Source organism: Haemorhous mexicanus, chromosome Z (genome assembly GCF_027477595.1).
Source record: "Haemorhous mexicanus isolate bHaeMex1 chromosome Z, bHaeMex1.pri, whole genome shotgun sequence".
NCBI classification, from domain to species: domain Eukaryota; kingdom Metazoa; phylum Chordata; class Aves; order Passeriformes; family Fringillidae; genus Haemorhous; species Haemorhous mexicanus.
The window spans coordinates 5,189,975-5,207,066 of NC_082381.1; the positions used below are offsets into that span (position 1 = coordinate 5,189,975).

The 17,092-nt window shown below is 46.1% G+C and overlaps 1 protein-coding gene across 1 annotated transcript; it reads left to right on the forward strand.

Annotated features, from left to right (window-relative positions):
* Positions 1-1,220: 1,220 nt before the first annotated feature.
* Positions 1,221-13,928, forward strand: LOC132322121 (uncharacterized). Its single transcript, XM_059836388.1, is given in 5 exon segments — positions 1,221-1,305; positions 4,188-4,580; positions 5,061-5,211; positions 6,397-6,763; positions 7,742-13,928. Coding segments are annotated over 5 exon segments (2,271 nt in total). The 3' UTR covers positions 9,017-13,928.
* Positions 13,929-17,092: the final 3,164 nt, after the last annotated feature.

Consider the following 17,092-nt stretch of genomic DNA (forward strand, 5'->3'; position numbering starts at 1 on the left):
TGCACAGCTTCTCCACTGGATTTCCCAGAGGAACAGAAGCTGCCTCTTCCACTAGATCTTCAGAGGAAGACTACACCCTTTTCTATAGTATCCCTGATCCAGCAGAACCATACCTGACATTCCAGGAGGACTGCAGCCACTTTTCCAATTGGACTGCTACTAACACCCTGTCTTGGTTTGGATAAGACAGGTGCCTGCTAAAGAAGGCAGGAGCTTCCCCTGAAATGGAGAATGCAAACCCTCCCCACCCCTCCAAATTGCTATGAATTTTAAATTAAGGGGCTCTCAGGCAAAAAAAATACGGGAGCAGGAAATAACAGTTCTTTAATAGGGAAGGGGGGAAAAACCATAAAATGATAAAATAAAAACAATGCAGTACACTAAAATGACAGAGTCAGAACTCAACCTGACACCCTGTTGGTCAGGGTGCTGGCAGCAGTCCAGTTGGAAAAGTGGCTGCAGTCCTCCTGAGGTGTCAGGTGTGGTTCTGTTGGAGCAGGGGGTCCTGTAGAAAAAAAGGGTGATTCTTCCTCCGCAGATCCGTGGAAGAAGAAGCAGCTGCTGTTCCTCTGGTGAATCCAGTGGAGAAGCTGTGCTGGTGTGTCAGAATCTCCTGATTATATCTGGATAGCAATGCTCGGCTCCTCCCTCTGGGCGGAGCATCTCACAATGGGATGTTACAGTTCTTATCAGCCATGCAGTGACATTCAATAGCCTCTTATCACGGGATGCCCCCTGCTGAGGGAGGAGTGATTGTGATCTCGCAGGGAGAGAGATAAGGGGAAATTGCCCACTTAACACCTAGACAACTGCCATACAGATGGTAATAGAATACATCCTGCCTTGCAATCCAGAACACACCCTGACCAGCAGGGTGTCAGGCTGAGTTCTGACTCAGTCAGTGTTGTTCTAGGATATTGCATTGTTTTATTTTATCCTTTTATTTTTCTTCCCTATTAAAGAACTGTTATTTCCTGCTCCCATATTTTTTTCTCAAGAGCCCCTTAGTTTAAAACTCATAGCAATTGGGAGTGGTGGGGAGGGTTTACATTCTCCATTTCAGGGGAGGCTCCTGCCTTCCTTAGCAGACACCTGTCTTTCCAAGCGAGACAAAATGATGAGGAATCCTGAGAAGTGAGAAGGAACATGGCATCCTGCCTTTTCAAGGGGAACCTGGACTGCTGAGGGTTCCTGCCATGGTGTAAGAGCTGTTAGAAGGAATGAGAGTAGAACCCACTCCCCTTTCCCTGGAAGTTGCTCCTGGGATTACAGGTTCTGGCAGCAAGTTGGCTAAAGAATGGCGTGGTAATGCTGCTGGTAGATTTTGGGGTACAAATGCTTCTTCATCATGACAAGGACCTGGCTCATGAGCAAACTGCATCTTCAAACAGCTTTGCCACAGCAGCAAAAGTTCCTTTTACAGCTGTGAGCAGCATTCTGAACTGAACAGCCCCAGCAGAATGCAAAGCCCCTCTGTCCATCCCCAGTGTCTCTTGTATCGTCTTTCTACTGAAATGAGCTTTATGTGCACTCTGCCCAGGTTGGCATCTCTCTGCTCCGGGCAGGAAATGGATACTTCAAACAATCTGCATTAGTTTCACGAAGGAGTTTTGGAAACACCTCCCTTATCAAGAAAAATGTCTTGGCTTTGTTTTAAAATAATAGCTTATTTTAGGCTCATTTTGGAAGTGATTGAGTTTCTCTTGGTGGATAGAATTTAAACACTGATAAACAGTGAAAATTTTAGATGGTCTGTTTGCCAGATTGTACAGAAAGAATTCAAATTTATCAGGACTAGAAGTAGTGGGCTAAAAGAAATAAAGTAGTGACAACCTTTATCAAAAGGTTCTTTAAATTCAGTGTCTGATGTGCTGAGGCCTGATCAGCAAGCCTGAGCCAGAGCTGACTTTGAAGATGAATCCTGGGGTCATCAACCCCATCAGTATTTAGCTAAAAATAGACTACAAAGACACTTACCCTAGCTCTGTATAACCTTGTGTAGTATCTGCAAGAAATGTATCACTTTAGGAAACTTTCCCAACTGACAAGAATACAGGCTTCTGCAGGGTATTTTAGGGGAAACTTCTCCCAGCCCAGGCCTGAGCTCTGGCCAAGGCCTGGCCCTGGCTGGTTGGGAAGTGTGCCATCAGATCCAGGAGTAGCTGTGCTAAGGATACAATCAGGTCACTTTGTCCTTCTCACACCTGTTGCAGCATGGGCACGTCAGGCGGGCCTGCAACACACACATAGCTGAGGGGGGCCCTGCAGCTGCTGTGCTTTGGCAGGGCAGTCATTCATCCCCTAACACAAGGGCAGTGACTTCAACTGCAAAGCCTCTCTTTGCAATGCGATTGCTTTTGCCCTGCAGCCTCCATGGGCAAGGGCTTTGTGCCCTGAAAATGAGCAGATCCTGCTGCCTTCTGCTGCTGCTGATCATAGCAGCAACTCCCTGGCAGTTCCTCCAGGAAACTTCACACAAAGGGCTTCCATCATTTCAGTGCATCTGAGAACTTGTTGATTCCCAGTTCTCCAGCTTCCTTCTGGATTTTGGGGCATCTCAGCACTTGTGTCCATGGCCCTTCCTTTATCCTCAGCCTGCAGCAGTCACAGTCACTGCTGCCTCTCCCTTACTGCAGCTCATTTGCCAAAGTGCTGCCAAAGGCAGCCGAGCTGGCTCAGGATCCCTGCTGGCTTCTGGTGTCTGGGATGAGTTTCAGAGGGACACTTGGAGCTCTTCCTAAAGAGCTGCCCGTGGGATGAGGGGCAGATTTGTCCTCCCCGAGTGGCTCCTGCTTGGATTCTGCGCTCAGTGGAGTCCTGGAGTTTTTTCAGCAGGCCTTTGCAGTGAGTTCTGAGCCAGCGTGGGGCTCTGCTGCCAGCCCAAATCTGCGCTGCCTTTGCCCAGCCTGAGTGCAGGCGGGGCATGTGCTGGGCATGGTCAGAGATTCTCATAGCCAAAATCTTCCGGCATTTCCATCTGCTCATGGCTTTGGGTACCACAAATCACAAAACACGCATCGCAGCTGACAAATGGCATTTCTTGCAGATTGCTACAGCTGCACTGCTGATCCACAAATCCATGAGAATCAATTTCAGCTGAAAAATGTCATTTATTACAAATGGCTACACCTGCACTGAGAATACAGGACTATACAAATCTCAATTAAGTTCAAAAGAAGTAATTTATTAGATTATAACCACCAGTCTATGCAAAAATATACAAATACCAACTTCAGTTAACAAAACTTAATTTATTGCCAACCTCTACAACAACTCACTATATGCAAAGATCAGTTAGGTGTTTAACAACTTAATTTATTACATATTACTACAAGCATACAGCCTATATAGAAATACAAAAATACCATTCCCTCTCTAAAAAGCCCTACACTAAGAATTCATTAGATTATACCCTTCATACCTCTTTAAATAGAATTAAATACATACATATATGCACATATATAAAAATACATATATTATAACTATCTACAGATGGAAATGTAGATTAAACATTACATATTACATACGATATGTAAGTAGATATATAAACCAAACCTGTCTATAAATATACGAATATCACACAACAAATCTAAATATCCATCCAACTGCATCAAAACAATATACACTTATACATCGGAACACATATGTAAATATCATTAAACAGACAGAAATAGATCAATATACATAAATAAATATAAAAATAGACATCTCTACCAATACAAATACAAACACACCTATTTAAAAATACATATACTGAAAATTACATCAATACAATACAGAACCATTTTTCCTGTGACACAGAGACTGCATTTAGGGGGAGGCAATGGCCTGGAGCCAAGAGAGTGCAGTGATGTGATGTGAAGCAGTGTGTGAGCAGAGATGACGGGGCAGGAGGGTGGTGGTGCCCTCGATCTTCAGTGAAGAAGATCTCTGTTCTTGAGACCCCTCAGCCCCAGGGGGTGAATCTGGGGAGGACAGGTGTCCCAAAAGTGAGAGACTGTGCTTTTTTTTTTTTGGAACTGGGCAAAGCATCCTTAAAAGGGGAACCCCTAGAAGCAGCTCTGGTCCACGTGCAGTGGTGAGAGCACTGTACATGGAAGGAAGATGTCACGAAGGCAGATGATCTCCAGGCGGTGCCATGTGTGACATGGAAACACAAGAAGTTTCAACTGTGTTTCCTGGGGAAGCCCATGGTGCAAGAGGGACTCCGGCGCTTGATGCGGAGCAGGAGGTCAGGGCGGTCGCGGCAAAAGAAGGGGTTGCTGTCGTGAAGCCAGGCCATGGCATTGCCCAGCGCAGCTGCACCATCCCGTGCCGGCACCCTGTGGAAGCTGTAGCGGTAGAGCTGCCGCACGAAGCTGCGGAACTGCGTGGCCCGGAACGTGTGCGGTACCGGCCCGGCCCGGCCCGGCCCATCGCCACCGCCCCCGTGGGCACTGCCTGGGCTGAGCAGCTCCCACTGGAAGGGGGAGCGGATGATGGGCAGGCCCTGGGCCCGGCTGTTCCAGTGCATGGAGCGGACGTGGGGGCTGTTCACCAGGGGCCACAGCTTGGCGGGGAAGGTGCTGGCACTGAGCCCGGTGGGCAGCGGTGTTGCAGAAATGATTGAAAATTATATTCTAGTTAATAGATGTCTAGATTAATGAAGCAATATAATAGCATGAGTAGCAGTAGTTATGCTAAGGCCGCAGTAGGCCCGGTAAACATTAAGTGAACTTTAGTGCATGGTAGATCGAGAGGATGTGTTATCCAGAGAATGTACTAAACCTTATCTATGGAATGCACCTTTTGGCTGAGTAACGGATGTCATGGTGTACCTAATAAATCTCTGTATGCTATCTCTAAAGGCATGCAGGGGTTTGTTGGATGCATCATGACATTTGTTAAAGATGCTTAGCAATGCACATAGATTAAATGAAGCAATCATGTTAAGAAAGGTATATAAACCCTGTAGATTCTGTGGCAAGATGGGGGTCTGACTTTGGACGAAAGTCCTCAGGCTCCCGGGCCCTAATAAAGCACCTCATAAAGCAACTCCGGTTGTTTTGTGTTCTCTTCAGATCGGGCAACAGTTTTCTGGCGACCGTGGCAGGACTCCGAAGGTGGCTGGGGCGGCTCGTGTCCCGATCCACTCCACGCCGGCACCGAGGGATTCTCGGGGAGTCATCGGTTCGTGCCCGACCCCTGCGCCTGTCGGACGACTGTGAGGAGGTAAGCCCGAAGGTGCTTTATTTCTGATATTGGTATTGGGTGCCTGTCCATAAGACGAGGTGGTAATTCTCGCAGGATTGGGCTAAGACGTCTGGTTGGGAAGCCTAGGCGCCGGCTATCAGACGCGGCGAAAGCTGCGCAGGTCTGGCACTTGCCACTCGTGGCGACGAGAAGTGGCAAGATTGGTTTTGGTTGGTTTGGTATCTAATAGTAATCATGCTGTTGTTTTTGCTGTTTGTTTTTGCTGTTTATGTTTGGAATAATCGAGCTATTGATATTTATAGTTTTGTTGGTTGTGCTTAGTGTTGTTTTTGCTGTTTGTTTTTGCTGTTTATGTTTGGAATAATCGAGCTATTGATATTTATAGTTTTGTCGGTTGTGCTTAGTGCTGGTGTGTATTGGTGGTTGCAGCTGATTGTTGTAAGGTTATTGAAGTAAGATGCCATTTAAAGCGTTTAAAACTATGGTCCAGTCTAACAATAACATACCGGGAAATACTCCGCTAGGTTGCTTATTGAAGCGGTGGAGGAGTGAAGGATTTTATCAGGATTTGGAGAAGGAAAAGATGATTGATTATTGTAATCATTGGTGGCCGGAATATGAAAGGGTAGGGCCAGAGTGGTCGTTGAATGGGTCTGTGGATTATGAGGTGATCACTTCTTTAATGCAGTTTTTAAAGCAAAATGAGAAATGGGATGAGGTGCCGTACTTGGATTTATTCTATCTCCTAAGGGAGAAAAAGGAATGGCAGAAGGAATGTGGAATAATGGTTTTGGAGTTAAGGAATGCGGAATGCGGAGGATGCAAAGAGAAATCTAAATGTACTCAATGTTTGGCTTTAACCTCCTGACCAGAGGAGGATTTATCCCCGTTCGTGGCTCCGAATGTTCCCTCAGTCCCTGCTCCGGTTTCCCTTTCTACATACCCGCTGCTACCTAGAGATAGTAGTAGCGATGATAGTGAGGAGGAAAAACGGGGGGAAAGAAAGAAGGAATGCAGAACTATAAAAATACAGCCTCATACTCCCTCTCCCGGCCCTTCTGGAAATGTGCTAAGAACTCCTCTTGCGAATAGGACAAGGCAAGGGCGAAGAAATCTTGGGGAACCTAAGTTAATAGCTCCCTTGAGGGAAGCAGTGGGACCCCAAGGGGATAGGGTACTGATAAAGGTGCCCTTTTCCCCCAGAGATCTGGTTATTTGGAAGCAGTCTGCAGGAAGCTATCGGGAGGATCCAGAAAGGGTGGCGCTGGTGGTAAAGATGATAATTAGAACGCAGAACCCGGACTGGAATGATTTGCAGGTGTTGTTAGACACTTTGATGGACTCCACAGAAAAGGAGATGGTTTTAAAAGCAGCAAAGGAGAGAGCTAGAGAGGTTATAAGGTTACAATTAGCAGAAGGAACCGTTAATGATTTAGTACTGAGTGAAGATCCAGGATGGGATCCGAATACAAGCGGGGGTATGGGCGCAATTAAAGAATACCAAGAATTGTTGCTGGAAGGGTTCAGAACCGGTATGCCCAAGACGTTGAACTGGTCTAAACTGTATTCAGTGAGACAGGACAAAAGTGAGTCCCCATCAGCATTCTTAGAGAGACTGAAGGAAACTGCCAGAAAATATACTAATTTGGAAGTAGAGGATGAGCCAGGGAAGCTACAGCTCACATTAATCTTAATGGGGCAATCTCAAGATGATATCCGAAAGAAATTATAGAAATTAGAGGGAGAGGATACTCGCAACTTGGATAAAATGCTGGAGGTAGCCTGGAAAGTATATAACAATAGAGAAAGAGAGACTGCCAAGAAGTAGCAGGCAGGGATTCTAGCAGTAATCCAGCAAACTGGAAATAGAGGGAGGGGTAGAGGTGGATCTATGCGGGGCCAAGGAATGGGTCGCGGTAGGGGAGGATTTCAAAACACTGGGGGACGGGGACAAATTCTGGGACCCAACCAGTGTGCCTTTTGTCACCAGATAGGCCATTGGAAGAACGAATGTCCAGTAAGGAATGGGATGAACGGGGTGGGAATGAATAGCATTATGCCAACGAGCTACCCGATGACTCCAGGAGATGTCGCTCAAGCTATGGTCTTGGGAAACTATCAGAATCAGAGCTGACTAGAACAGGATTTGAAGGTTAGGTTAGAAATCGAAGGGAAAGAGCAGGAATTTACTGTGGATACTGGGGCTACTTATTCGGTTATAAATAAACAATTGGGACCAATCAGTGACACTACAGTGCAAGTAGTAGGAGCAATGGGCCAGTGGGAAGAAAGGCCGTTCCTACAGCCATTAAATTTGAGATTTGGAGGAAAAGAGTTAGATCATCAATTTTTATATATGCCCAATTGCCCCAAGTCACTATTCGGAAGGGATTTGCTATCTCTTTTGAACATGAAAATTCTGTTTGAAGATGGAAGAGTTAAAGTAGAAGTCCCTGAGGAAGAAATAGCCAAATTATTTGTGATCAAGGAAGTAGAACCCACCCCTATCCCTGAGGAGGTGGAACAGGCTGTGATACCATGGGTATAGGAGACAGGAGTCCCGGGGAAGTCTAAAGCTGCTCAACCAGTAATAGCGGAGTTAAAAGAAGGGGCACAACCTGTAAGTATAAAACAGTATCCTATTAAACTTGAAGACAAAGAAGGGGTTGCTCCTCTCATAGCACAATTTCTAACACAAGGAATACTGGAAGAATGTGAATCAGAATACACTACCCCCATTTTCCCCGTAAAGAAGCCTAACGGTAAGTATAGATTGGTACAGGATTTACGGGCAATGAATAACATTGTTAAGGATATTCACCCGGTGGTTGCAAATCCATATACTCTGTTAACATCTGTGTCTGAAAAATTTAAATGGTTTACTGTAATTGACTTGAAGCATGCATTCTTCTGCATTCCCTTGGCATTGCAAAGTAGGAAATATTTTGCCTTCGAATGGGAAAGCCCAGACACCGGTCGTAAGGAGCAACTCACCTGGACGAGACTTCCCCAAGGTTTTAAAAACAGTCCCACGATATTTGGGAATCAGTTGGGAAAAGAATTGGAAGGATGGAAGATGACTGAGGTAAGAGACTCACCATCCTCATACGTGATTTTGCAGTATGTCGATGATATTTTTCTAGCCACTTAAGAGAAAGAACTGTGTTTGAAACTTACAATAGCATTGTTGAACATGCTGGGCCAGGCTGGATATCGAGTATCAAAAGAAAAAGCACAGCTAGTAAAGGAAAGTGTGATTTACCTGGGTTGTGAAATCATTCAGGGTCAGAGACGGTTGGGAATCAACCGAGTGGAGGCCATTTGCGCCATCCCGCTCCCGAGGAGTCATCAAGAATTAAGATTTTTCTTGGGGATGGTAGGATGGTGTCGATTGTGGATTCCGAATTTCGGGTTACTAGCGAAACCATTGTACGAGGCCCTGAAGGAACCACAGCTGAACTGGGACAGGTTAAGGAAGAATGCCTTTCAGAATTTAAAACAAGTCCTGAAGGAGGCCCCGGCTTTAGGGCTCCCGGATCTAAGCAAGGATTTTCAGTTGTACGTGAATGAAAGACAAAAATTGGCTCTGGGAGTGTTAACCCAACGGATCGGGTCATGGAAACGCCCGGTGGGATACTTCTCGAAGCAGCTGGACACAGTTAGTGCTGGTTGGCCGTCATGCTTGCGGGTAGTTACGGCCACGGTGATCCTCATTCAAGAAGCCAGAAAATTGACAATGGGCAAGAAAATGGAGGTATTTGTGCCCCATATGGTACTGGCTGTTCTGGAACAAAAGGGGGGTCACTGGTTATCATCTAGCTGAATGCTGCAGTACCAAGCAATATTGAGAGAGCAGGATGATGTAGAATTGAAAATAACTAATCATATTAATCCAGCAGAATTTCTCCGCAGTGAGCAGGAGGAAGGAGAATTGGTGCATGATTGTGTGGAGGTCATCGAGCAGGTATATGCAAGTCGGATGGATCTTAAAGACACACCACTAGAAGATCCAGATTGGGAACTGTTTACGGACGGATCAAGCTACGTGGAAAATGGTACCAGGTATGCAGGGTATGCCGTGGTGACTGTTCATACGGTTGTAGAGGCAAAAGCTTTACCTCCTGGCACCTCAGCCCAGAAGGCAGAGATAATTGGGCTTACACGAGCCCTCATTCTGAGTACTGGAACGAAAGTTAATATTTGGACCGATTCTAAATATGCCTTCGGGGTAATCCATGTACATGGGGCATTGTGGAAGGAGAGGGGACTACTCAGTTAACAGGGAACTTCTATCAAATACAAAGAAGAAATCTTAGCCTTGCTGGAAGCAGTACATAGGCCGACAAAGGTTGTGGTAATGCACGTAAGAGGACATCGAAAGGAGGAAGGAAAAAATTACCACGGAAATGATTTGGCAGATGTGACAGCTCGAAAGGTGGCACGAGAGGTATGGACTCAGATGGCATTAATACCTGTCAAGGTAAGCCCAGTAAATCCCTACCTAAACCAGGCACCTAAATACACAATAGACGATGAGAAGCTGGCAACGTTATTGAATGCACAAAAGAACATGACTGGATGGTATGTGACAACAACGGGACAAGTAGTGGTACCAGCAAAAATAATGAAAGTCATCCTTGAAACAGAACATAATAAATGCCATTGGGGTGCAGAGATGCTGGTAAAATTCTTAAGGAGAGAGATAGTTTCGAACCAGATGTTAACACTTGCAAATCGGGTAAATGCAATGTGCCCAGTCTGTTTGAAAAATAATCCGATTGTCAGGAAACAAATTCAACTGGGGAAACTACAGGTAGGACCGGAACCAGGAGATTATTGGCAGGTAGATTTTTGTGAGTTACCAAAAGCACAAAATTTTAAGTACTTATTAGTGTATGTCTGTACTTTTTCAGGATGGCCAGAAGCCTACCCCTGTAGGACAAATCAGGCTAAGGAAGTGGTCAGGACATTGCCTAAAGAAATTATTCCCTGGTTCGGAGTACCTCTAGGGTTATCGTCGGATAGAGGTCCACATTTCATAGCTGGAATTGTTCAAACAGTAGCTAGGATGTTGGACGTATCATGGGACTTGCATACACCTTGGCGACCTCAATCAAGTGGTCAGGTTGAAAGAATGAATCAAACACTGAAAGGGCAAATTAAGAAAATTTGTCAGGAAGCTAAAATGCAATGGCCGCAAGCATTACCGTTAGCTTTATTGCAAATTAGGATAAAGCCCAGAGAGAGGTTGGGAGTAAGTCCTTATGAGATTCTATATGGAAGACCTTATCATGCTACTGTACTGAAGGGAGATTTGCATGTACAAGGGGATCAAGTGATATTTAATTATGTAATGTCACTAAACAGAACTCTCAACAGCCTACGGGGAGCCCTGCAGTGGAACCGACCTCTACCACTGGAAAATCCCGTCCATGACATCCAGCCTGGTGACCGAGTGTATGTGAAAAACTGGTCTACGGATCCACTGAAAGAAACATGGGATGGTCCTTACTAGGTGATCCTGACAACATACACGGCCGTGAAGGTGGCGGGAATCGACACCTGGATCCACTACACTCGAGTCAAGAAAACTCCAACACCATGGGAGGCTCAGATGGTCTCCCCGACGCGAATGATATTTTGCGCAAAGCCGCATTCTTAATCATTCTGTTACTGGTAATGATGAAATTGATACCTACTCAAGGTGTTGTGGTTGTTACTGTTTCAGAACCTGTTGTCGGAATCATGGAAGGGATGGATGTGAATCTGACCTGTGTTGTTACCAATGACCAGAAAGCTGAAGCCCGAGATTTACGAGTATTCTGGAAACAAGGAGCTGGGTACCCCAAGGCAAGTTTTACTACCGTTTGGGATAGGGATGCACAGAAAGGGAACACCACATTACAATTGAAGCAAGTAACTAAGGAAGATATGGAAGTCTATATGTGTATAGTGCAAATTAAGTATAGCTTTGACTATAAGAGGGTGGTACCTTGGAGATTACGGGAAGGAAATGTTTCTCAGTAATCAGTGTCAGTTAAGCCAACATCCGCTATTCAAGACATGTGGGGCAGTCCCCTGTTAAAGCTCAATTGCCCATTCACTCTGACAGAAGCATGTAGACAAGACGTGAAGGTTAAGTGGTGGAAAGAACAACAACAAATGTGGGAACAAATTGATCAGGGAGTGAGTTGGTGGAAATTAGGGGACAAAGGAATTGGGTGGTTAAACATCTCAGACCCTTAACAAGGCATGGACGAAGGGCGATATCTGTGTTTAGTTACGTGTGGATTAGATGCAGACTATGGTATCCAATCATCAATAGCTAAGGCACATTTGGGGGAAAGGATCAAGGCAACACATGGAGTATTTTGAGCAGTAGGAGACATGGCAGTCATTCTAGTCTGTAAGATAGAAAAGGATGTACAGTTTATCGAATATGGATGGTGGTTTAAGGGAAACAATATTCGGGACAAAGAAGGGAAATATCGCAAGGAAAAACGATCAGACCAAACTATCGTCCTTATAATCAAGGACGTACAGCCTGAAGACGAGGGATATTATTGGTGCTGGATTAGCAAGGATTCTTGGTGGGGACATTCAAGGACGATGGTCTCACTAACTCGAGGGAAACCGAGAGGAGTAAGAGAAACCAATATTACCATTCAAAATGAGCAAGAACAAGAAAACCTGATAGTAGGACTGATCAGAGATTTTGGGACAGTACAAAATGTCTCACGAATCACAGCATGCCTGCCACTCCCACAGGCCGCTGGGGAGCCTATTCCATGGGGAGTGATTCCGGTCCCAATGCCACCAACAATACAAGAAAACATGACAGTCATGTGTCAAGTAGAGGTCGTAGAAAAGGAGGTAGTGGAGATTAAAGAAGGTTATTCCCCAGTATGGAGATATTCGTCAATTTGGGATTGTCGGGAAAAAGGAGGTAGATACGAACCAAAACCTGGATTGTATGGAGGATTAGGAAATTATGGTTGGTGTTTTGATAAGCAAGACCAACGAATTAAGAAGAAGCAATTATCCCGGGAAATACGGTGTCATAATATGACACAAGAACAGCCCTTATAGGACCACTGGGAAGCTATTTGGGGTCCAAGTTTACTGAAACACTATAGTTATATTGGGCCTGTCGATTGGTGTGTAAAAACCAATCACATGCAGAAGTGTCGGAGATATATACCTCTACTAGAGAGAGGGCGATAACAAAAGAAAACTGGAACTGTACAGAAGTCTATACATGTGATACTCCAGGGGATCAAATTAGCCTAGTGCCAGTAAGGGTCCTCTTAAAATGGGGATGTGAATGTAGGAGATACAATCATACGATACCAGGCAAACCCCTTATGAATGGGTTTTATGGAAGGGTCTCCTGTAGAACGACTACACTTAGAAGTCCAGGAAATTTGGTGTGGGTAATGGGACATGGACAGTGGACCACTCATCTCCCTTTAGACAGGCCAGTGACACAAGTAACTTTGGGAGTACCAACGCTATGCCCCTTGTGGAAACAGTCTAAGTTAAGGGCATCAGGGACCAGGAAAAAGAGAGAAATTGACGATTTGAATTTATTAGGAGATGAAGACCAATGGCATAAACGAGACAGCGGAGTAAAGTTCGGATGGGCATTAGAATCTTTGTTTGCACCAATAGCTACATATAGAAATAGAGAAATGTTGTTTAAGTTACTGGGACAAACAGAGAGACTGGCATTAGCAACTAGAAAAGGGTTCACAGATCTGAACCTACAATTGCAGGCTACTTACCGTATGACTCTCCAAAATAAAATGGCTCTAGACATGCTGTTATTGAAAGAACACGGAGTCTGTGGGTATTTAAACAAAAGAATTGATCACTGTTGCATCCATATCCCAAATGTAAAAATAGAAGTAGAGAAAGATATCTCCCAACTAGAAACAGTCGAATCTGGAACAAAAGAAATCGAAAAAGAGGCCCAGCACAATTGGATAGGAGCCTTGTTAGACTCAATGGGGCTTCAGGTTTCTGGTTGGATATCGTCAATGTTGCAATATGTACTGTTGTTTGTAATTGTACTAATAGTTGCTTGGATAGCATATAGATGTGTTTTAGGAATAATAACCAAAGAAACAAGACCAACCCGAAGATTGGTAAAAGCAATAGGAAGAAACTACGGATTGGGAATTCCCCTGCCTAAATACGAAGAGGTGGCCCCTTCCTGCCCTTCCTAGAAGAACTGAAGCTGAAGGTTGAGCATCCTTGCAGAAGATCTGAAGAATGCTCAAAAGGGGGGACTTGTTGCAGAAATGATTGAAAATTATATTCTAGTTAATAGATGTCTAGATTAATGAAGCAATATAATAGCATAAGTAGCAGTAGTTATGCTAAGGCCTCATAGGCCCGGTAAACATTAAGTGAACTTTAGTGCATGGTAGATCGAGAGGATGTGTTATCCAGAGAATGTACTAAACCTTATCTATGGAATGCACCTTTTGGCTGAGTAACGGATGTCATGGTGTACCTAATAAATCTCTGTATGCTATCTCTAAAGGCATGCAGGGGTTTGTTGGATGCATCATGACATTTGTTAAAGATGCTTAGCAATGCACATAGATTAAATGAAGCAATCATGTTAAGAAAGGTATATAAACCCTGTAGATTCTGTGGCAAGATGGGGCTCTGACTTTGGACGAAAGTCCTCAGGCTCCCGGGCCCTAATAAAGCACCTCATAAAGCAACTCCGGTTGTTTTGTGTTCTCTTCAGATCGGGCAACAGTTTTCTAGCTCCGCCATGGCGCCGATCGCCGACTGCTGCCACAACGCCCGCAGTGCAACGGCCGCGGCTGCACCGGCGGCACACGGCCTGAGGGGGGTGCTGTGCTCGGGCCCGTGCGTGCCCAGCGCGGCCCCGGCGCGGGCCGGACTTGGCAGAGACGAACGCAGAAGAGCCGGGGCTGCGGGCACAGCGTGGGCGTGGCGGCTCCGGGCCCGGCCGGGCTTGGCTCCGCATGGCACAGCACGGCAGGTTACGGCAGGACTTGGCGAGGGCAGGGCAAGCAGGAAAGGGCAGGACAGGGCACTGGGAGCAGTGACGGGCTCTGTCCCCACACTGCCTGGGGTTACAGTGGTGACAGAGAGGAAGGACATTGCTCTGTCTTGGCTGGGGAAAGGATGAAAAAGGGGGATTTGAAAACATTCATTTGGTCTCCTTTTCAGCAGACTAGCTGGTTTTATCTCACCATGTCTGCCTGCCTTTGGCAGAGTTGGCACGTTTCTCATGATTTGTAGTCAGCTGCAGCAGCAGGAAGGGGCAGCAATTTGGTCACCATTGATATCAAAGCTAAAGTGCTGCCCCATGGAGGGATGTTGCTTTATTCAAGGGATTTTTGGCCTAGAGTTGTAGCGAACTCACGCCGGTGTCTTCCCAAACAGCATTGCCTTTTTCTTTCCACAGGAATCACCTCTTCTTTTTCTTCCCCCCATCTGGGTAGAGTTCCATGCAAATGTCTCCTGCAGCCAACTCTTGTCACTGTAGACTGACAAAGGAGATCTTGCAATGGAGAGAGACTCCCTAGAGCTGCTGTGGAGAGCTGAAGGGGGAAGCTTTTTTCTTTAGTCTTGAAGTCTTGTTGGGGAGCTGCTTCTGCTCTGGGGGACAAACACCAATGATTGTCCAAGTCTTGCAGGTTCATTGCTGAGCTTCCTGATGCACCACAGAGACTTTGGGGTTGTCGTGTTGACAAACAGATTTCGGTCTGGGGACTTTTTGAAATGCTTCAATTATTCTTTTTTTTTTTTTTTCTTTCTTTTCTTTTCTGCAGAAATATTGTCATCATCTGTTGCTTCCAGAGAATCTCTTCCTACTTGTTGGGGAATTCCTTTTGCTGCTCTCCCAAATCAGGCCAATTCCCAGGGTTCCTTCCCAAAAGCTCAGAGCCCATGGCCCCCACTCTCCAGCTGGAACGGAAGGAAGCACAGAGGTTGCTGTTGTGGGAGAGGAACTTCTCTTTCCTGCCTACTTTCCCTTTGGGACAGGTTGGTGGGTGCTCATTTGATAAAGGCCGGTTTAAACTCTGAAGCAGTTGTGTTTCAAACTGCTCCCTCCTGAAGGTCTTCTGTGGGTATCCTTGGACAAAAGGCCTCTTGGTGGGAGGTCCCAGTGGCAGGATAAAGAAGGAGGTTGATATTTCAGGGTTGTGACTGCTGAAAACAGCTGGATTCTGGGGGTGTCCAGAGCTGGAAGTGGCTCCTTTTTTCACCTGCCTGCAGAAAAGGAAGTTGCAAAGTGGGAGTTTCATTTGCAGAGACAGGGGTGGGCAGAGAAACAGGCTGTGTGGTTGTTTTGATGGTGGGGAGGGTCAGAGATGCAGACACAGACACCAACAGAAGGAACAGTGTAATTTACTGTAATGCAAAAGTGAAAAAAAGGAAAGGATAAGCTAAGCAGTGCACCTCAGCATTATTACAAAAGGTTGCCTTTGGTGATTAAGAAGGATACATCACCAGATACCCCAATCCTTTCCCCTTCATCCAGAGCTGCATATCAGCTGGGGGAAGCTGTCCCAGCCAAGGCCTGCAGAGCCACAGCCGGGAACCGGGAAATCCTGTGGTGCCTCCACCTTTGCTGGCCTCGAGGCTTCCGACTGCACTGTGAGAGTAGCCTGGCTTTGATAGTGCTGGACGAGCAATGTGCCAGAGCTCCTGCTGGGGGGACATCTGGTTTCATTCTCCTCTTGGTTTTCTCCCTGAGCCCGCCCAGGGCTCAAGAAGGAACCAAGGCCAGGTATGGCCTTGCCCATTTTCCTAATGCCAAAAGGTGAAGACGTGTTTCACCAGTGAATGGATGCATTGATCCTTTTGATGGTAATTCTTGGTTAAGGAGCAGATACATAGACCATTTGGTTGTAAAGGTCACCTAAAGGGCAACTTTGGCTCAGGTCCTGTTGTTGAGGCTTCAGTCAGTTGTTCAGTATTTTGTGGTGCAAATCAATGCTGTGCAGAGCTGGAAACAAACAAGTCTGTCCTTAGCACACCTGAGACAGGGAACAGGTTTAGCCCTGCAGGGCCAGGCTAGGGCCAAGAGCAGAAGGCCAGCACCCTGCATTTGCCCACTGGCAGCCCTCCATAGCAAGAAGCCACTCCTGCCCAGGGGCTGAGGTGCCCGAAGCTGCCTCCCCGCTGTGCAGCTCTGCAGAGCCCACAGAGCACAGGGTCCTGGGCAGCCAGGGCAGCCCGGCTGCCTTGGAGCACAAGGAGTGTCCCAGAGAGAAGCTGCTGTCTTTTGCTTTGGATCTGTTCCTCAGAGTCTTATCATTAATCCGCAGTGTCTGACGTGTTCTCCTTTACTCTCCAAAATTTAACACAGCTTTTGGAGAAAATTGACTGATGTAGCTTCTGCTGCTGGTGGTCCTTTTGTCTGCAGGTGAGGGCAGGTGATTTGAACCAAGGACAGAGTCCATTGTTAACACCCCAGTTTTGCCAAGTCAAGGAAATCATTCACAATTGGGCTACTGGTGTTGAGCAGTAGGTTGTTTTCCCTAGTTTTTGGAAAGTTACGACCTTAAGAAACTCAACAGATTTTCCTCCAGGAGGATACCAGCAGTAGCATGATGCCAATTTTTTCCACGTCTTTTCTGTAGCTTTGGTGCTTTAAAGAGTTCCTCAGTGCCCAGCAGGAATCAAAGGACCTGTGGTATTGTGAATTGAGAGCTCTGTGTTGTGCCTTGCCACATGAGTGTTCATGACAAGCTGGACACCCCACTTGTGGCTCTGTTGAGTTAAAGTCATCCCAGTTCTGTGCAAACAGCAGCCCTGAGATGCTGAGAAGAGCAAGGACAGTGGGTGGGTGTGCATGCACACAGGCGGGGGCTGACTGCTGTGTGGGCAGAAGGTTTTGGACTGC